General features: G+C 54.2%; 1 protein-coding gene across 3 annotated transcripts in view; it reads right to left on the bottom strand.

The window, feature by feature from the left end:
* The window catches only part of Cacna1i (calcium voltage-gated channel subunit alpha1 I), a 115,606-nt gene extending 98,340 nt beyond the window's left edge, over positions 1-17,266 (bottom strand). For 2 of the 3 annotated variants that reach the window (XM_037197682.1, XM_028871186.2), the window contains exon 1: positions 6,077-6,306. In XM_037197682.1, the coding sequence (XP_037053577.1) occupies positions 6,077-6,306 (230 nt within the window). Of the gene's footprint in view, positions 1-6,076; positions 6,328-17,069 lie in introns of those variants that run through there. The other variant, XM_037197681.1, reaches the window with a different exon arrangement.
* Between the last annotated feature and the right edge of the window lie 3,590 nt (positions 17,267-20,856).

Raw genomic sequence — 20,856 nt, 5'->3', positions numbered from 1 at the left:
CCCAGAGCCTAGGGAACGCTGACCTCCTCCACTGCCTGAAACTGCCGAGCGAGCTTGTGGCCCCCAGGCAGAGTGTGGAGAAATGAGTTCAGGTAGCTGTAGAGTTCTGAAGAAAGCTGGGGGTGGGGGGTGACAGAAGTTGAGGGTTCGGGCCAGCTCTGCCACATGCTGGCTGTGTAACCTGGCTGGATTTCAGCCTGTATGGGCCTCACTGTCCTCATCTATAAAATGGGGTTATGGAGCCTGTCTCCAAGGATGGCTAGGATGGTTGAAGACAGGTAGAGCCCTCCAACCAGCCCATGGCAGGTGGACGTATGCCAGAGGCCTAGGGGGAGCCACCTCTAATCCTCTGCCATGGCCCCATTATAGAGACAGAAAAAGTGAGTCTCCGGGACAGGCAATGAACGTGAGCATATGCAACCACTTACCACTAAGAGGGGGTTTGAAAGCCCAATGAGGGTGGGAAGGGGGCTTCCAGATTAGACACAGCTTGGGGAGGGGGACAGGTGGCAGATGCCATGGTCAGTTAATGTCTGCCCTTGACATTGGCTTGACCATGAGCAGCCAGACTCACAATGATTCATGTTAATAACAGAGGTGGAATCAGATTTTTCCCGGGGAACAATGTCCTCTGAAGGTATTACGTTCCATCTAAGGGCCTGTCGCCTGGCATCTTATTGAATCTCCTGCAGGCAAAGTGTTTACTGAGCCATGCACGCATGCATGAGAGCTCATTTCACGCCACAGCTCTCAGCACAGTGGTAACCACGCCAGCCTTGCTCCTTTGTGAAGGTCCACTGTTGCAGCCCCCTCACCGACGCTATTGGTCTTCAGAACACCACCACCCTCTCCCTCCCACAGGGGGACTGGAGCTCGCAGGGGTTGTGACACTGGCCATGGTTGCCCAGCGATGAGCAGAAAAGCCAGCGCCCGTCTGTGTGACTCAGGTCGCCAGTGACTTCCACAGGCCACGTGCCTCTCCCCGCGATGAGTCAAACGGCGCAGTCTATGCATTGCAAACCCAGAGGCCTCCCAGTTGCTAGTGAGTGCCCCAGGCCCAGGCCAGGCAGGGAGTGGGCTGATGCTTGGGTGAGCGGGGTCCCCGCCTACAAGGGTCCCCACAGCCTGGTGGCTCACAGTGAGTCAGGCAGTGACTCAGGCCTTACTTGCTCTGAGCTGCACAAGAAGCTGAGTCAGGAGCTCCAAGTTCCAAAGAACCCTGGGCCAGGGCCCTAGGAACCAGGGAGATAAGCTCAGGATGGGCTGTCAGGAGCTGACTCCCATTACCCTGCCCTGCCTGAGACCGATAATGAGGGGGCAGCCCTTACTTGCCTGGCCTGACATTGCAGGCCTTCCCCTTTCAGGCTCAATTTTAGTGAGGAGCTGAGCCACCATCTGCAAAGACTGCTACATGCAAAGGATCGCATTTGGTGGTCACAGTAACCTAGGGATGCTCCAGCATTCTGCGCCCAAGATCAGGAATGACCAATATCCTATTACGTGCAAGACAGTCCAGACCCTCAAATGCCAACAGCCCAAAATCCAAGCAGGGCTCCATTAAGAGGGATCGTTAGATTAAGTGCTGCTCTGTCTCCCCCAACACTGACGAGGGCTAGGTTAAACGTTACCCCACCCCATGCCCTCCTACAAGGAGAACTAAGTTAAGTACTACGTGCCCACTAAGGAGCACCAGTGGAAACACTACCCTGACCTCCTCCCACTGAGGAGGACTAGGCTAGACACTGCTTGGCACTGCCCCCACTGATTGTCAGAGAGACGTTTCCAGCCAGGAACGCAGATCCTCAACGCCTGATAGAAGGTCCCTCTCCACCACAGGCTGTCTCTGAGCACTGGAAGCCTACTCTGAGGTCCCCCAAGTCCCTGCCACAGAGTCCCCCTGTTGATACAGCCGTCCCCTGGTTCCCACCTACCTGTCTACCAGGAGACTTCAGCCTCAGCTCTGTGATCACAGCCCCAAGTCCCAGGTCCCTGGACCCCAGGCACACAACATCCCAGCTGCCAAGTTCACACATCTGGAACATGAATTTTTTCAGAGCTTGGATTATTGAAGTGTCCGGTTTTCCTGTCACCCAGCCTTAAATCCTGCTTGTAAACTCTGAGACTCCATCACAGAAGCTTCTAGACTTGACTCTGAGCCTGGAATCCCTGACCTCACTCTGCTTTGGCACCACCACCCCAGCTATGATCTGAAGTTCCAGCTGAGAACTGAGTCCCTACCCCAAACACAGAAACAGTAACTGTTGTCACTGACAGCACCAGACCTTCAGGGTTGAGGAGACTTTCCCAAGGAAGAGGAGAAAAGAAAGGGAGGGAGGGAGGGAGGGAGGGAGGGAGGGAGGGGAGGAGAAAATGAAGGAAGTGGAAGGAAGATGGAGGAAGTGGAAGTTGGAGGATGGAGGAGATGGAGGATGGAGGAGATGGAGGAGATGGAGGATGGAGGAGATGGAGGATGGAGGAGAGATGGAGGATGGAGGAGAGATGGAGGATGGAGGAGATGGAGGATGGAGGAGAGATGGAGGATGGAGGAGAGATGGAGGATGGAGGAGATGGAGGATGGAGGAGAGATGGAGGATGGAAGAGAGATGGAGGATGGAGGAGATGGAGGATGGAGGAGAGATGGAGGATGGAGGAGATGGAGGATGGAGGAGATGGAGGATGGAGGAGAGATGGAGGATGGAGGAGATGGAGGATGGAGGAGAGATGGAGGATGGAAGAGAGATGGAGGATGGAGGAGATGGAGGATGGAGGAGATGGAGGATGGAGGAGATGGAGGTGGAGGAGATGGAGAAGGTGAAAGGAGAATGGAGGATGAAGGGGAAATAGAAGGTGGAAGGATGGAGGATGAGGAAAGAAAAGGGATATTGAAAGAAAAAACAAGATGGAGGAAGAGAAAGTGGGATGGAGAAAGGATGAAGAGGTGGAAGATGGAGGGGAGGGAAGAGGGCTGAGAATGAAGAATATAGAGAATGAAAGGAGGAGAGGGAGAAAAGAGAGGGTGGAGGATTGGAAATGGAAGAATAGAGATTGGTGTGGAGGAAGGAATATAGAAAAGGAGTGTGGAGAACCGAGATTGGATTAAGAAGGAAAGGAGATGGAGGAAAGGGGAAAGATGGAGAAAGAAGGCCAGAGGAGGGAGGAAGGATAGAGGGAGGAAGGATGATTGAAGGTGGAGGAGGAAGAGGAGGCAGAAGGATGGAGAGAGGAGTGGGGTGCAGGTGGGTAGCAGGAGGAGGGAGGGGAGTGGGGTGCAGGTGGGTAGCAGGAGGAGGGAGGGAAGTGGGGTGCAGGTGGGTAGCAGGAGGAGGGAGTGGGGTGCAGGTGGGTAGCAGGAGGAGGGAGGGGAGTGGGGTGCAGGTGGGTAGCGGGAGGAGGGAGGGGAGTGGGGTGCAGGTGGGTAGCAGGATGAGGGAGGGGGTGCAGGTGGGTAGCAGGAGGATGTGTAGACGGCAGAGGGCAGAGCAGAAGGAGAAGTGCAGCTGAACTGTGTCCCTTTGGCTAAATCTGTCTTCTTTAAATTCGTTCCTATTATTTGTGTATGTGTGCCGTATGTCTTCAGGGGCCTGCAGAGTCCGGAAGGGAGCACCAGATCCCTTAGCGCTTGTCTTAGTTAGGGTTTCTAGTACCGCGATTAAACACCATGGCCAAAGGCAACTTGGGGAAGAAAGGGTGTGTTTGGCTTACAGCTCTCGGGTCACACTCCATCCCTGAGGGAAGTCAAGATAGAAAGTCACCAAAGAAACCAGGAGACAGGAACTGAAGCAGAGACCACGGAGGGGCGCTGCTTACTGTCTTGCTCCCCATGGCTTGTTCAGCCTGCTTTCTTATATAGCTCAGTACCACCAGCCCAGGGGTGACACCACCCACTGTGGGCTCGACTCACTCACATCAACCAAGAATCAAGAAAATGCCCATCAGGCACAATGGTGCATACCTTTAATCCCAGCACTTGGGAGGCAGAGGCAGGTAGATCTCTGAGTTCAAAGCCAGCCTGGTCTACAGAGTGAGTTCCAAGATAGCCAGAACTACATAGAGAAAATCTGTCTCAAAAAAACCAAAAAGAAAGAAAAAGAAAATGCCCCCACAGGCTTGTGTCCGGGCAATCTGGATGGAGGTGTTTTCTCAGCTCTTCCCAAATGCCAGTTTGTGTCAAGTTGACAAAAATCTAACCAAGAAAAGCTGGAGTTGCAAATGGTTGTGAGCTGTCCATGGGTCTTCTGGAAGAGCGCACATGCTGCTAACTACTGAGCATCTCTCCAGCCACCAAATCTCTTTTCGCCCAGCTCCACCAAAGGCCCCTTCTCTCCCTCCCAGACCAGCCCCACTGTGTCCTGCTCAAACTGGACTCTCTGAGCAGAGGAGACAGGGAGGGTGAAGTCAATGGGCAGAGTGACTGGGGGGCCCTATTTAACCAACAGGTCAGCAATGTAGCTGCCCAGTCTAGTTAAGTGACAGCCTGAGTTCCAGTGCTAGGTAGGCACTGTCCCACTGGGTGAGCATGGCTGGCCTTGACTCCCAAAGCCGAAAGGAGACATCTCACCAGCCCCTCCTCTCCAGATGGAGGCACTGGGGCTCAGAGAAAAGGGCCAGCACAAAGTCACACACACTCAGCAGACAGGACACTGGTCACCTCTCAAGTAGGGACTTCTCCATAGCACTTGGGACAGATAGCATGGGTCATGTCAGCTCAGTCAGCCCTGCCAGAGCCCATTAGAGCCACATTCCCAAGCAAGGTCTTCTGCAGGCCAGAGCCATAGTGACCAGCCTACCAAGAAAAATTCAAAGAGGTCCAGTGACCTACTCAGTGTCATACAGCACCCAAAATGTTCTCCTGTCAGCTGCCAAGATAGGCCTCTGACCTTGACCTGCTGTCTCCCTGGTCCTCTAGCCTTCTCTTCCTGAAAGCTCAAACCTCAGCCACACCAAAGGTTCACCTTCCTTGAAAAGCCTAACAGAGCTGGGCGGTGGTGGAGCACACCTTTAATCCCAGCACTCGGTAGGCAGAGGCAGGAGGATCTCTGTGAGTTCCAGAACAGCCTGGTCTACAGAGTGAGTTCCAGGACAGCCAGGGCTGTTACACAGAGAAACCCTGTCTCAAAAAGGAAGGAAGGGAGGGAGGGAAGAAAGAAAGAAGGAAAGGAGAGAGGGAAGGAAGGAGGGAAGGGGAAAAGCTCCAACCTCCTGCAATCACCTCTTCTTTGGCCTGAACACTGCTCACAGGTCTCGCTCTGCAGACCAGGCTGGCCTTGAACTCACAGACATCTGCCTGCCTCTGTCTCCTGAGTGCTGGCAGTAGAAGGATAAGAAGTTCAAGGTCCTCCTTAGCTACACAGCTAATCTTGGCTATGAGAGATTGCCACACACACAAAAAAAAAAAAAATCCACAACTTGATGTGAGGCCACATGAGGAGCCCCAGGGAATCACAGAGGGCTGCTGAGGAGGCGACACTGAGGATGTGATTTGAAGGATGTGGCAAAGGATCTGGCCAGGTGAAGAGGGAAGGAAAAGGCATTTTAGACAGAGGGAATGGTATGTGGGAAGCCCGGGTCATGGACGAACCCAGCATGGAGCAGAGTGTGGAGAAGAAGGCTAGGTCAGGGTACCGAGGGTCTGGTGGGCTAGGTTAGGACACGGCTCCGAAACCTGGGGGTAATAGGAACCTGTGACGGATCTTGAATATGTGTCCCAAAGCTTATGAACTGGAAACTTTATCCCCCCATGATGGGAGGTGGGCATCACAGAAGCAATAAGGGGCTCATGAGTTCAGTGCCCCAAGCAGATTATTGCTCAAGGGACTGGTTGGTTCCTTAGCAGAAAACAGCCATCAGCAGCTTCCAGAAGACTCCAACAAGACCCCAGGTCCAGCCTCCACCCTTGGCATCTCCCCGGATGGCTATGTGTCCACTCACCAAGGCCCAGGAGGCTCACTGAAGCCCTTAGTTCAGCTGGCCAGAGAACCATGTTGGCAGCTCAGCGGCCAGGAGGCAGCTCTACCCATCCTTCCTCCCCACGCTGGCCCCAGGGCTGGGCACAGACACACCGGCCTCCAAAGGATATGGGTTACATACCATCTTGATGCACCAGTTCCGGGGGCTCGTGGTCTGGCGCAGGCAGAAGAAGGCAACAGGCGCCAGGTCTGGGTGTGGGACTTCAGGGTTGGTTCCGTCCAGTGGCTCCTCCAGGCCTGGAGGGGACGGAGGTGGACTCCGGGGCCCTGGCTGCTCAGTGATTCCCGGCTCGGGGGCCGGGGCTGCTGCAGATAAGGGTGGCAAGGTGCTGTCAGCCATGTCAGCGTGGAGCAGTGAGCCCTAGGGAGCAGAGAAGGACACAAAGGGGAGTTGGTTTGGCACCCAGGGCACCCGCTCCCCCAGCCTAGCCGGGTGACACAGCCCAGACAGTCTAGCTGAAAGCCACCCCTCGCCTCCGCTATGGCCACGTGGATTATAGGAGAGAGACAGCCAGAGCACCTAAGTCAGGATCACTCAGCCAGAGGGTCAATAGGCAAGCCTAGCCAGCGTGGGCTTCGGCAAACGACAGCTATAAAAAAACAAACAAACAAATAAAACCTCAGAATGTAAATGATGTCTTTTTCTTTTACTTTTATGGTGCTGAGCTAGAGTTCTGGTTGGGGGTTGTGACTCAGTGGTAGAGGGGATTCCTAGTACTGTCTAAATAAACAGATAGACAGACAGACAGACAGACAGATGGTAGATAGATAGATAGATAGATAGATAGATAGATAGATAGATAGATACATAGATAGATAGATAGATAGATAGATAGATAGATAGATAGATAGATAGATAGACAAGCAAACTAACTAAATGAAAGTCTAGGGCTAAGGATGTAACTCAATTCGTAGGGTGCTTGCCTAGCACACACAAGGTCCTAGGTTCGATCTCTAGCATCACATAGACCAGGCACAGTGGCACACCTACAATCCTAACACAGAAGAGGTAGAGGCAGAAGAATCAGAAGTGTAAGGGCATCCTCGACTACACAAGTTGTTTGAGGCCAACTTAGGCTAGAGGACCTGTGTCCAAAAAAATAAATAAATAAATACATTTAAAAGGGGAAGGAGAGATGGCTGAGCAGTTAAAAATGCATGCTGCTCTTGCAAGGACCCTAATTCAGTTCCCAGCACCCATGTTAGGCCGTTCACAACTGTCTGTAATTATATCTTCAAGGGGTCTGATGCCCTCTTCTGGACTCCTTGAGCACCTGCACTCACATGCACAGACCCACACGTAGACACACAAACACACACACACACACACACACACACACATTTTAAAATAATAGAATTAATCTTTCCAAAATAATATATAAAAGACGAGTTATCTATTTATCAAATCACCAAAAGTGAAGTAAAATTTTAGAGAAATGAGGGTGTTACTTTGAACATAGGCTCAGCTGCCAGAGCAATGTGTTACAAAGGAGAAATTGGGCGCTGTGGAATCAGACACTGAAGAGCAAGGAGGGAATAGCAGCAGCTTCCCTGAGGAAGTGACATTGGAGATCTCCAGTGAGCAGTGAGATCTTAGAAAACACACACACACACACACACACACACACACACACACACACACACACACACACACACGGATGAGAACCCAGGGATCTACAAGACTAATCTCTCTGCTTTCCAGGTAGAGAAACTGAAGCCCAGAGCAGACACACAGCTAGGTAAGAGCAGAGCTGGGCCTCAGCCACATGGCTTCCGGGTCTGTCTTGCCTCTCTGAAATCCTTATTGCTTTACCGAGGACCTTGATTTGAAGCGTCCTTGGCCTGCCAATCTTACACACTGGCTCTGACCCCACTCAGGGGCAGCTCTACATACTAATCTTATTCAGATGCATTCAGCCACCTTACGAGGTGGGTGGGTGGGGCTAATCATAGGGAAACTGAGGCCCAGGAAAGGGGGTAGCTTGTATAGAATCAGGGGTAGACGAGAAGTCAGAATTCCAGTTCCAGCCCTCCAGATCCATTTAGGACAAGTGGTAACTGGCACCGGCCTGACTGGCCCCCTGGCAGGCTAGGAAGGGCAGGCACTCCCAGAGCCCAGGCCCCTAGAACCTCACCCTAGGGGCCTCACATCCCTGAAGGCTTATCCAAACTAGGCAGCAAAGGGGGATCTGAAGACCTGCAGTCCTAGCTGCGGCTGGCGGCTGCAAGGCTATTGACTGAGCCACCCCAAGCTGATGGATCCAGACACTTCTCTGCTCCCAAGAGCGACGAGGGACAGGAGCTGGTACTTCCTGCCGCTTCGCCCGGCTGGTCAGGGCCGCAGTGTTTTCTCCTGAGCTCCGAGTTTTGCTCCCAATTCCAGAAAAACAGCACAAGCCTTACATAAGCGCCTTGGCTGGCCACGCATCAACCACCCAGGTAGAACAGCACCCTCCCTGGGGTGGCTCCAGGCCTTCCCATCACTGGAGCAGCTTTGGAACCCACCACTCCCTCCCCAACCATCACCCTAGTCAAATGGGACCTCCTGGGTCCTGAGGGCGGCACTGCCTCTCCCAGGCCTCAGCTCACACTACACCCTCTTACTGGAGCATACTCCCTTGCCTTGCCCTGCTATTGTCCCGAGGAGCACCTACTGTGTGCATGGGCTCCACGGCTATGCTGGTGAATTTGCATCGGCCCTCATTCAGCCCACACAAAAGGATGCACACTTCAGTTCTCTTCCTGGCTTTTCACTACCCCGGCCACCCCCCCCCCCATGTAGTGCACAATTTTTGTTTTTGTGTCTCTGTGATTTGGACTCTGTCTTCCTAGCCTTCCACAGGGCTGTAACCGGGAGCACAGATTGTTGCCCATTACGTTTACTGCTGTAACTCCAGCCCCTGGAACAGTGAGTGCCTGGAACATACTAGAGGCTCAATAAACATTTGTCGAATACATAAATCAAAAGTATTGAAAAGTAAATAAACAAGGGGGTATGGTGGGAATCATAACAAATCCCCTTCTCTTCTCTAAAGGGGAGAGCCATTTTAAGAGCAAAACGGAAAGACTCAAAAGGCATCGCCAGCAACGCTCTGGGGAAAGGGCACTCCAGGCAGAAGGAACGGCCTGTGCAGAGACTAGGAGGCTGGAAGGGGCTGGATGCATTTAAGGGACGGAGGAAAGGAATGAGGCCAGTGTGGCTAATGGAGCAGGGAAGGGAGAGAAGCTGGAGAGGCCCTGTAGGACGACTCCAAGTGCAACCTAAGTCACTGGAGGGTTTCAGGCAGGGACTGGTGTGCCCGGCGCCACATGTCTAATGGTATGCCCTCTGGGGGTAGAAGTTCTTCAGAGTCAGAAGTGGACATAGAGAGCAAAGAGAGCTGGAAAAATGGGATGGGGACATGAGTCAAGGCTCTGGGTCTTGCGTCCCCAGTGGCAGCCTCTCCCCATCACGGAAACCCTCCATGTAGCCACACAGAGGGGAGAGATGCTGGCCTTAGAGGCCACACATAACTAGCTACACCGTCCCCTCTCTCCACTCCACCTCCCACCACCTGGTAGGAGTTTCTCTGGCCCCTGTTTAGACTCATTAAGTTACCATCCTCTGTCCTCACACCTCTCCTAGAGATCATTACCACTACGGCCACCACCCCTGTGACAGGCCAGCCTCCAACCTCTGGCCTGCTTCCCGTACTCACCTAGCCTCCATCCTCAACTTGATCCCCATCACCCACCCAGCCTCCGGCCTCTGGCCCGCTTCCCTGCCTCTGCCCAGCCTCCACCTTTTGACTTGATTTTAGCACTCATTCACCCCCCAGCCTCCACTTTTTGACTTGATCTCCAGGGTTCATCTACCCTCCATTCTCGGACTTGGTCCCCAGCCCCCACCCAGCACCTGCTCCCCGGTGACTGCCCAGCCTCCACTCTCCGGTCCTAAAGCTCCCACATCTAGCTCAAAATCCCCTCCTTCCTGCCTGTGGCCTGACTCCTTTCCCCGGCCGGCCGGTTGCCTGTGCCATGACTAGGAGCCCTTGAGGAACTGGCAGCTGAGCTCCTGAGCGCCACCCTGTCTTGACTCACCAAGACAAAAAGACACACTCTAACTGGAGACAGCAGTGGGTTCAGAGTCAGGTCCATCAGGCCTCAGAGTCAGGGTTCCTCCACATCCGCAAAACTCCTCCCTCTGGGGTCTGACCCTGACACTCTTTCCTCCATGATCCTTCCCGGTAGTGGTGGGTAACCATGAGGAGAGCATAGCAGAGGCCCACTGTGTCTGGAGCCTCCCCAATTCCTGATCCCCCTGGCCCCTTGGAGTCTCAATTCTCTCCACAAAGCTCAGCCTTTCTCCTGCATCTTCCAGCAGGCCCCTATGGAGAAGTGATGCGCTGTGGATGGAAAGCCACGGGAGGGAAAAAAAAAAGTCTGAGCATGCATGTGACCATGTGTACCACGCATAAGGGCTGCTAACCCTGTGCTCCCTTTGCTATGACTGTTACCATCACCATCAACATTGTTATCACAGTCACCACCAATACCATCATTACCATCATCATCACCACCTTCACCACCATCACCATCACCTTCATCACTGTCTCACCATCACCACCATCACCATCATCACCATTACCACATCAGCAGCATCACCATCAACATCAGCACCGTTACCACCACCACCATCATCATCATCTCCATCACCACCATCACTACCATCAGCACCATCACCATTATCAACATCACCACCATCACCGCTGTCACCACCATCACCATTAGGCAATGACCAAAAGCCCTATCAATCTCACAACTGCATGAATATCTTCCTTTTGGGAGGAAGAGATCAGGACCCAGAGGAGTTCAGCAGTGTCCAGTGTCACCCAGCTGACACAGGGTAGTGGGTGGAAAAGATGAATCTCAGATCAAGTCTGCCCATTCCCAAGTCCAAAAACCCAACTATTGCAGCAACAACTTGGGTGACCCAGAAACAGGCTGGGTCAAGAGGCAGTGGAGACAAAGCTGGTGGTCCAAATAAGACCCTCAGTCTCCCAAAGCAGTAGGAAATCTACCTTCCAGAGTATCCCAGTCAGCACCAAGAGTTCTTGGAGTCCTTGTGTCTCCGTAGCTCACAGCCCTAGTGTGTGTGTGTGTGTGTGTGTGTGTGTGTGTGTGTGTGTGTGTGTTCTCACAAGGTCGGGTAACCTGTTTATTCTTTAGTCAACAACCACAAAGCAGACAATAAAATCATTCAGAGAATATGAGAGTCCAGGAATCTCAAAATCAGGATGTCTTGCTCTCAATAGAACCAGAGGCAAGCAGTTCTTTGGTGAATGAAAACCTTCAGTGTGGTGTTTCGGGGCATGGCGCTCAGAATTGCAGCCTGTGTTCAAGTCTCAGCTCTGACACCAGCCCGCCTTGGCACATGAGAGCTTGGAGGTGCTGACTATGAAATGTGGCGGGGTTTGCTCTGAGGCAGAGCTGCTGCCGGGGTGAGCTGGGGTAACCCACCAGGCACAGGGCTTGTGCACAGTGAGACCTCGGGCTGTTCTGCCATGCTCCCAGTGGCCTCAGCCACAGATTTCTACAGTTCTGGGAGTCTGGAGTCCTGAAAACAGTGCCTGGTTCATAGGTTTTCATGGTCTCCAGATCTTCACAGAGAGGGGACTCTGGAAACAAACAGAACCCTTAAAATGGCCCAACCCACTATCACACACACAAACATCACCAAACATACATACACACCCACAGTCTCATGCTCACTGTTACACTCAGACACACATCCTGTGTGGACACACAATACCCACTGGCAACAGGCATTCACAAGTATAACATACAGTCACACACAGAACAAATACACAATACTCCATACACACAACATATCTTCACATACAACCACAGACATGGATAATATGTCATACATGAATGCATGCAAATACCCCATAAAATGCAGATACATACACACAATCACACACATACATAGCACAGATATTCATTATGTATACCACAGACATGCAACACCCACAGACACACACAACATATGCATATAATCATACCCAGATACACACACACCATACTCCCAGACACACACTCACATACACACACAGGAATCACAGACACACCAGGTGATGTGGTGCACGCCTTTTAATCCCAGCATTCAGGAGGTGGAAGCAGGCAGATCTCTGAGTTCAAGGCTAGCCTGATCTATATAGAGCGAGTTCCAGGACAGCCAGGGATATACAGAGAAACCTTGTCTTGAAAAACCAACCCAAAAAGAAGGAAGGAAGGAAAGGAGAGAGAGAGAGAGAGAGAGAGAGAGAGAGAGAGAGAGAGAGAGAGAGAGAGAGAGAGAGAGCACAGACACATACATGCATGCTTAGGCCCTCACACAGATACACAGCCCTCACACATACAAACCAGGGCAAAGCCTGAATTTGGGGGGCACCGAGAAATCTGCCTCCCAGAGTCTTGCAGGCACCGTCTCCGAGCCCCTAGATCCCTGTCTGCTCCCTCTTCCGCATGACAGCCCTGCAGATGCACGATGACAGCCCGCCCACCCCTGAGCCTCATCTGCCCCAGGCCTTCTTGTCACCAGCTCCCTCAACCATTCCTCAGATGACAATTTCCAGATCGCCAGACTCCCAGAACCCCTCTTGGTCTAACTTGAGCTTACCCGATGTCCTCTGCGGGGACAGGGCGAGATTCACACTGAGGCTGCAGGTGAGGCCTCTCTCGTGCAGACTGCTGCTCGAGAGCCCAAACACAACACAGACGCCAGCCCCTATGTCTCAGGGGGGTCCACTGACCCCCTCAGGTCGTCTGAGTTGCTGTGCAGTTGCTCAGATGGGAAAGGCTTACCTCTGGCCCCCAGGTGAATGAACTCACACGGAACTTGCTCTGGTCCGGCCAGCTAAGCCTGCCCACATCCTAAACTCCTCTTGGCTCCCCAACTAAAATCAACAGCTAACCTTCCGGGCTTTGCGGCACACTCCGAGAACTGGCAACTCCTCCTGGGACAACTGACAAGTGTCACAGCCAGCATCGTTTGTGATCACTTACAGCATGCCAGGCACCTAGTCACAACCCAGAGCAGCAAGCATAGGTGCTCTCTCCTGAAAAGAGGAAACTGAGGCATGGAGAGAAAAAAAAAATGGGTCTTTCCCAAGGTCAAAGACTGCTTAGGGGAAGAACTGGGAGGCCTATCTGTGAGTTAGGAGTTAAAATGTGGGCCAGGTGCCCCTGCCCCGTTAACGCACCTGTCCACCTGGCCCCAGACATTGTGTTTGTTTCCGGTGGTCCTTGGCCTTATGATGAATAGGAGCAAGTGAGGCTGGACCTGAATCGCCACCATTTGCACATCTCCCAGCAGGTGTCTCTGCTGATTGCTTTCCTCACTTTGCAGTAATTAGAGCTTTGGGTCTTACTCCAGCTAACAACTTGGGGTGCGGGCGGTCCCTGATGGGAGTGAGGTGGGTCCCACGAAAAGGATCGCTGGACCGGGAGTCCCAAAGCCCGGGCTGTGCCCAGCACCCCTTCCCTCTCTCCCTTTTCATCTCCACCTGTGAAAAACACGGAGGATGGTGCCTCTCTCCCTCTCAAAGCAGATAACAAATGGAGAGAGATTGGGAAAGTACCTTAACGAAAGGAAAACAGCTTCCCCCTCCGAGGCCCCATGCTAGGTACTGCAGAGACACTTCTAAGTCTAGCAAAAAAAAATCCTTTAAGGTAGAAGCATTATCCCAATTACAACAAGCTGAGCTCGCCATGCTGAGTGGCCTGCCCCTCGGAGTCCCCAATCACAGGCTCGCTTATTCCTTTCACGGCTGGGATAAAAGCCTGGGTGGGGGCACTCGGGCCTCAGCCCAGCGCTTGGTGCTCAGTAGGTCAGGCGGCACAGCAGGGGGGTGGAACAAGAGCCCAAATGTCCGTCTCAGGATGCATCACTAGCCAAGGCCAGCAGAAGGGGGACAGCTGGCCCAGGGAGGACCCTGGAGACCAAGGTCTCTTCTGATTCCAACCCCAAAGAGACACTGGCTCCAGGGCCCTCTACTCTCCCGTACACACTTCTCCTCCCTCTCTCCTGTTCAAGAGCCCCAAGTTGCCAGCACCTGCTTAGGGCGTCCAATGACCATGTGTCCAGCACCCCCATGAGTCATGCACAGCCTGGGTCTCACTCCCAGAGCACAAGAGGGTATGGAGACTTACAGCTATGTCTCCACGGTGCCCTCAGCAAGGAAGCCAGACCCTCCCTCAAGGCATGGAAGCCCCTAGAAGCCCCCATTCAGCCTGTTCTCTGCTCTCACCTCTGGGTCCTAGAGACCAGAATCAGGCCCGGCACTCAGTAGGTGCTTAATAACTCAGAAATCCGGGTTTATTGTCTTCTTGTTTCCAGCTGGCAGCTTAGGACTGGGAAGACTAGTCCTGCGTCTTTCAGATTTCAGGACCCACAGGCCTGCAGACCAGGGATCTACAGATGTTCGCACAGGAGCATGCACCCACACATCTGTGTAGTCAACGGCCCCAGCCCGGGCCTAACACTCTGGAGGACATCGGGGGGGTGAACGGAGGGTACTATGCAAGGCACACTCTGGGAACACGTGGGAAGAAAATATTCTCCAGAAAGGAGAGCGGGAGGGAAGAGATGAAGTGGGGGAAAAGAGAGAGGGAGGAGGAGGGAGAAGAGACAGAGGTACCAAGGGTGGGAAGTGGGCCTTGATTTCCCCTCCTCTGGCCCTCCACCCCCAACCCAGCGTTCACTCTTGGCAGACAGTTTTGAAGCACCCCAGACGCAGCAGCGCTGGAGAGTCAGAGAGCGAGGCAAGGGTGGGAGACCGCACAGATCAGGAAACCACACCAGCCTTGAGAACGAGCTCCGAGCTGCTGGGGGTGGGAGCGGATCTCTGCGGGTGGGGGAAGGGTAGGGCCCAGAGTCTGCCCTGGGGGCTGCACTTGGGGTGTGGGGTGAACACTGGAATTGGGCAGGTAATGGGGGTTATGATGAAGGGACTGGGGACAGGGAGGCAGAGGTGGCCAGGTTGTGTGCTCAGAGCAGGTCTCTGAGTTCAGAAGCTTCAGGCTCTGGCTTCAGGATGGTACTTGCGGTAACCGCGCCCCAGTCTCAGTGGGTGATAGGCAGGCCCTCCAGGGCCAGGTCTAGAACCAGCTACAGTGGATGAGTGAGCCGGAGGTTCCAACAGCAAAACCCCACCCACCTGCCCAAGGTCAAGGGGAGTCAACCAGCGGGGATGAAGACTTCCTGGCGCCCTCTGGCGGGCTTAGAAGATACCCTCTCTGGCCCAGCCTAGCAGGAGCTACTGATATAAAGAGACCGAAGTGGAGGAGACAGGCAAGGAGGCTAGATAGAAACTCAGGTAAGGAGGTTAAAGAACTTTGTCAAGGGAAAGAGGTCTCCAGACAGGCTTCCAGCCCCTCCCCCGAGCTGATCTGGCTGCTTGAAGAGCCTCCCGCTGGCTGGCACAGCTCTGAACAGTCAGAATGGATCCTGCAGGACAAAGTACGATGAGGCCCAGGCCTTCGAGGGTATGGAAGGTTCTCCAGTTCAGTGCCAGGCCAGCACAGTGTCCCCAGGATATTCTCTTCCTGTCTCTGCATTCACCCCTAGACTGCTGCCCCAAGCTTGGTTTCCAGCTCGGTATCTCCCTATCCCATCCTGAACTCTCTCTCACCTGCCAACACCCCTTGCCTGGGATCACCGTTGCCTAGCCCAAGGACTTAGAGCTCAAACAGAAAGTTTGTCCTGAGGGGTGGACAAGAGTTTTGAATGAGTCCTTGGAGCTGAGTGGGGATGTTAAATCAAGCGGCGATTCCCGCTTCGTGAGTAAGGACAGGGAGAAGACAGGCCTGAGCTCCCGCATCAAACCCCCTCCCCTCCACCCTGGACCCTGGACCCTTTTCTGTGTGGCATCAGCTCCTCCAGGCAGTGGCAGAGTCTGCAGGGACAAACCCCTCAGGCAGCGAGGCAAAGGACTGACAGACTGCTCAGGCCAGCCGGAGCCCTCCAGCCTAGGACACTGTTCACATGCGATTCAGACCCTGTCAGCACGCAGACACAGACAGGCTTGAGCTCAAGCTCGGTGCTTGCTCGCTCTCTCTCTCCCTCCCTCTCTCCCTCCCTCTTTCTGTATCTCATACACACACACACACACACACACACACACACACACACACACGCATACAGCCCAAAACAGATTCCAAAGGCCAGAACAAATCTCAGGGGTCTCTCCTCGGACCCCGATCTCATCCACAGCCTACGATCCTGACGAGAAAGGACACAGCACAGGAGCTGGTGGCTGTCTCAGCTGGGCCTATCCTGAGCCCCCCTCCCCCGGGCATCATGACCTCCCCCAAAAGAGACCTACCCACCCCCCTGCCAAGCCCTCTTGCCCCTTTCACCCCACACACACCACTCAACAGACAATTAAACCTCAATCAACACAAATGCTCATTATATAACCATTTCTCTGGCAGCTGAGGACTCCTCTTGGCCCCTGGAGTGCCCGCTCCAACCCGACCTGGCTTCATGCAGCGCGACCTGGGTGGGCACCCGGGGTACTGGCCAAGGAGGGGCCCTGCGCCACCCGGCCTGGAGGAAAGTTAAACCCTGCCTGGGGTTCTCGCACTCAGTCCTGCCGCGGTTCTCCCTCCCTAGCCAATGCTCCTAGCTCAGCCCTGCCGGACACTGGCACCAGCTCTGATCCAGCTGGTCGCAGAGCCGCAGCAGCAGAGGGACAGCAGGATGGACAGACAGACAGCCCCGGCCCCCGCCAGCAGCCTGACTTGTTGAATAAATTTCTGCAGCGCTGGTTCAGCCGGCTTTGGGCTTCAGTATTGGCACCAAGAGAACTTTCGTGGCCTTGGAGAGGGGCCCGGTCAAAGTTCCCTGTCCTTCCTCCCAATGCAGGGTCCCCACCCCCAAGCACAAGATGTGGCGCCCACCTGATGGGTACGCGCGGGCAGATGGGGGGGGGAGGATCAGTTCCCCAGAAATAATAAATAAATAAACGCCTCTATAAAGAAAAAGCCCGACGCGCCAAGAAAACGACCAGGGGGCTCAGCCTTTTCTTCCCTTCCGCCTCCATCCACTGCCTCACCTACCTTGGCATGGACGTGGCCGGGCAGCTGGGTCGTCCCGGGCAGAGATGTGGGGGTGACGCGTGTCCCCGAAGCCGGCGTGGAGAGGGACCCCGCGCCCCGCCGGCTCCACGCCTCTGGATTCCGGGATCAGCTGCGCCCCCGGGGCGAGGGGGGCGGCGCGCGCAGGGTGGCGGGCCCGGGGGCGCGGGCCATGGCGGGCGGGTCGCCGCGGCTCCGGGCGGGCGGGCGGCGCGGACGAGCGGCTAGCCGCGCGGAGTTGGAGCGCGCGGCGGGAGGCGGGCGCGCGGCGCTCCGGGCCGGGGGCGGGGGCGCGGGCCGCGGCGGGGCAGGTGCGGGGCGGCGGGCGCGGCGGGGCGCGGGGTCGGGCCGCCTGGGTCCCCGGCTCCGGCGCCGCTCGCGCCCCCGGCCCGTACTCGAGGCGCAAGGGGGCTGCGCTCGGCGGGGGCTGCGGAGGAGCCGGAGCGCCGGGCGGTGCGGGGACGTGCGGCGGCGGCGAGACCGAGCCGCGCCGCGTGCGAGGAAAAGCCGTCCTTATACTGACACCAAATGTCTTCGGGGAAAGCTGCAGGCTTGGGAGGCTGGAGGGGGAGGCGTGCGGGCGACAGACTGAGTGACGGCGGCGGCGAGTGAGCCCCCTCCGGAGGGGCGGGAGCCCCCGGGAGTGCTGCCACCTCCCGACAATTTAGGGTCGCGCCCCTGGAGAGGGTCCTGACCCCTTTGGCACCGGACTGCGTCATGCGTAAAAAAAAACGGGAGACCCTATGAATGAGCGGCCCAGGTGCCATTGGTCCTGTCACACTTCAGATTCTCACTGGGCTTCCCCTTGGGGTGCTTGCTCCACTACCCAGTGACCAGCTTAGCGGTGGAACTCAGCCTCACCGGTCTTCAAAGGTCCCTCAGAGACTCAAGTTCGCACCAAGCTTCGCATTCCGGCCCCTCTTCTTCCTGCCCTTCAAGACTGACTCAAAGATCACCAGTAATGGTGTTGCACGCCTGTAATTCCAGCAGAGGCAGGCGGATCTCTGTAAGCTCGAGACCAGCCTTGGTCCACAAAGCCAGTTCCAGGCTACATAATAAGATCCCCTTTTATTGATTCACTTATATATATGCAAATTAAAGGCATCAAGATCCTGCCAAATACCAATCAAATGCTCGTTTTCCTGACACTGTGACATAACACCTCACTTTCACTGTCAACAAAACTGAGGCCAGAGATGAGTGTGAAGCCAGAGGTCACTCATCTGGGAAGCAGCCACCCCATATATGAATTGGGTGCTCCCCAGTCCATACCCACTGTCCACTTGTCTTAGTTATCTTTCTACTGCTGTGAGGAACGCTAACCAACAGCAACTTGGGGAAGAAAGGATTTATTTGGCTTCCACGTTGATCATAAAGGGAAGGTAGGAACCTGGAGGTGGGAGCTGAAACAGAGGCTGTGGAAGAATGTTCCTTACTGACTTGTTCCTGGTGGCTTGCTTGGCTTGCTTTCTTATACAACCCAGGACCACTTGCCCAGGGGTAGGACCACAGCAGGCAACCGTTAATCAAGAAAATACCCCATAGATATGTCCACAGGCCAGTCTAAGGAGGCAGTTCCTCAACTGAGCGTCCCTCTTCTCAGGTGGCTCTAGTTTGTGTCAAGTTAACAAAAATAACAACTAACTAACCAGCTCCCCACCACCACCGTGCTCAGCCCTTCCGACTTCCGTGGAGGGTGTATGGCAGGGTTTCTTCACGAGGCTGGAGCTCCAGGAAAGATACAGTGACTGCCCCGGGGACCAGTTGTTCTGGCAGAGGGGTCTGACTGTGGAGGCAAGACAACCTTTCATAAAAGACTCTAATGGAGAGTCCTGTAGGTGCACACAAAGCTAAAGTTGTTCTGCAGCGTGAACTGAACCAACCAGAGAGCAGCCGCAAGGTGGATGGGTGGGCTTCAGATCATCATGGATTCCAAGGATGGCTCGTCAAAGGTGAGACACATGAACTGGGTCTCGGAGGCTATGCAAGACCGAGTTAGGAGGAGAGATGGGTGATGAGGAAAAAGGAGAGAAAAGACACTGGGGCAGGAGTAGGTGGTAAGGGCAGGATGCCCAGCTCTGGCCAGCAGGACACACAGCGGAAAAGACCAGGGCATGGAGAACAAAAGACTTCAGGGTGGGAAGAAAATCGCATCTGTTCTCTCCTGACAACACTGTTGTCACACTCCAGAGGCTCCCAGGGACTTTGAGAACCCACCAGGTAATAAGTTGAGGGTCTAGGCCCTTGGTACAACCTCCTGAAGGGCTACCCAGCCCTAGATTGCATTCCCTAGGGTGATGTACACCTCACTTCCTTCCGGGCAATTCCTTTGTTTCTCTGGGCACCTCTGATCTTCAATCCATCCAGCCTATCCTACCACATCCCCAGGACAGTGAGTGGATCCTAGAGACATGGAGAATTCAAATAGCGGCCAGGATGGAAGTGGAAATAAGAGGTGCCATCGACCTAGGGCAGGCTGGGAGTGCAACTCTCGTCTCCACAAGAAGCAAGGCTGGGGCGGTCCCTCTCAGAGGCCTCGCTGGCTGCGGGAGCTTCATTTATTCATTATTGCTATTTATATTGTGCCTGGTATTTGCAGAAGGCTGCATCAGCCGCACACACTCATTAGGCCCCACCATGCCCTGGGAACTGAGCCTGCCAAGTCCTGCCAGGAGGTGGGTGAAGCAGATGACGACCGGGGGTCCCCCAACATACCCACCTGACAGCCAGCAGGCTCCCCATTGCTTCTGCATAAGCTGGTTCCCAGGGACAAAGCCTAGCTTGTTCAGTATTCTAGTACCACTGGACAGAGTGCGCGCGCGCGCGCACACACACACGCACACACACATAGAGTCACCCTGTTGGAGAACTTTCTTACAATTGCAATAACCAGACAGTCATCTATTGCTAGAGAGCTGGAGAAAGCTGGGGAAGAATTCTGACCCTAGGATCTAAAATTAGGTCCTTTCTGGACTTAAAAATCATAAGGGCATGGAGATAGATATTTCAATATCCTCACAATCATGCTGATTTGTCTCTCAGATATTCACAGTTTAATCTATCTGTGCCTGGCTCTGATGGGAGCCCCTGGCAAGTGCTAACACTTTTAATCCTTGCCACAATCTTGCAAAATCCTTGCTTCTGTTTTACAGACGAGGGTCAATTTGGCACAGAGAGATCAGGTGACATCTTGGAGGACACATACCTAAGTGGCAGAGCTGGAACTCAAATTTGGAGCATCTGCTCTTAACTAGAATTCTAAATCCAAAGCACTGAAGAAACAGGCCAGCAAGATGTCTCAGCAGGTTAAGGCACTTGCTGCCAACTCTGACAACCTGAGTTCAATCCCCAGGACCCATATGGTGGAAGGGGACACCAATTCTCAAGAGTTGTCCTCTGACCTCTACACACATACTGTGGCGCGCGCACACACACACACACACACACACATTAAATAGACAAATAAAAATGTAACAACATTTTAAAAAACACAAAAACTCCCATAGTCAAGCTTTCCAGGACTCCAAACCAAGAGCGGCTTTGACAGCTAAAGAAGGGAAGACTCCTGGCCCAACGGGTATCAGTGTGAAGAGGGGGTGCACTGCCCAGTCCCCATCGCCCTCAGTTATCCTCCAAACAGAGATGTACCCTGACACCTAAGAGCAAGATCCAGACAGGAGCCCTGGGGCCTGCTAGTGAGACCCTGGGAGCAGCCCATTGCAGGAGCAGAGACTGGAGACATCCACAGTGGAAACTGAACTCCAACCTT

Source organism: Peromyscus leucopus, chromosome 20 (assembly GCF_004664715.2).
Source record: "Peromyscus leucopus breed LL Stock chromosome 20, UCI_PerLeu_2.1, whole genome shotgun sequence".
NCBI classification, from domain to species: Eukaryota; Metazoa; Chordata; class Mammalia; order Rodentia; family Cricetidae; genus Peromyscus; species Peromyscus leucopus.
Note: the sequence above shows the minus strand (reverse complement) of the source record. Positions and strands in the feature narration are given on the sequence as shown.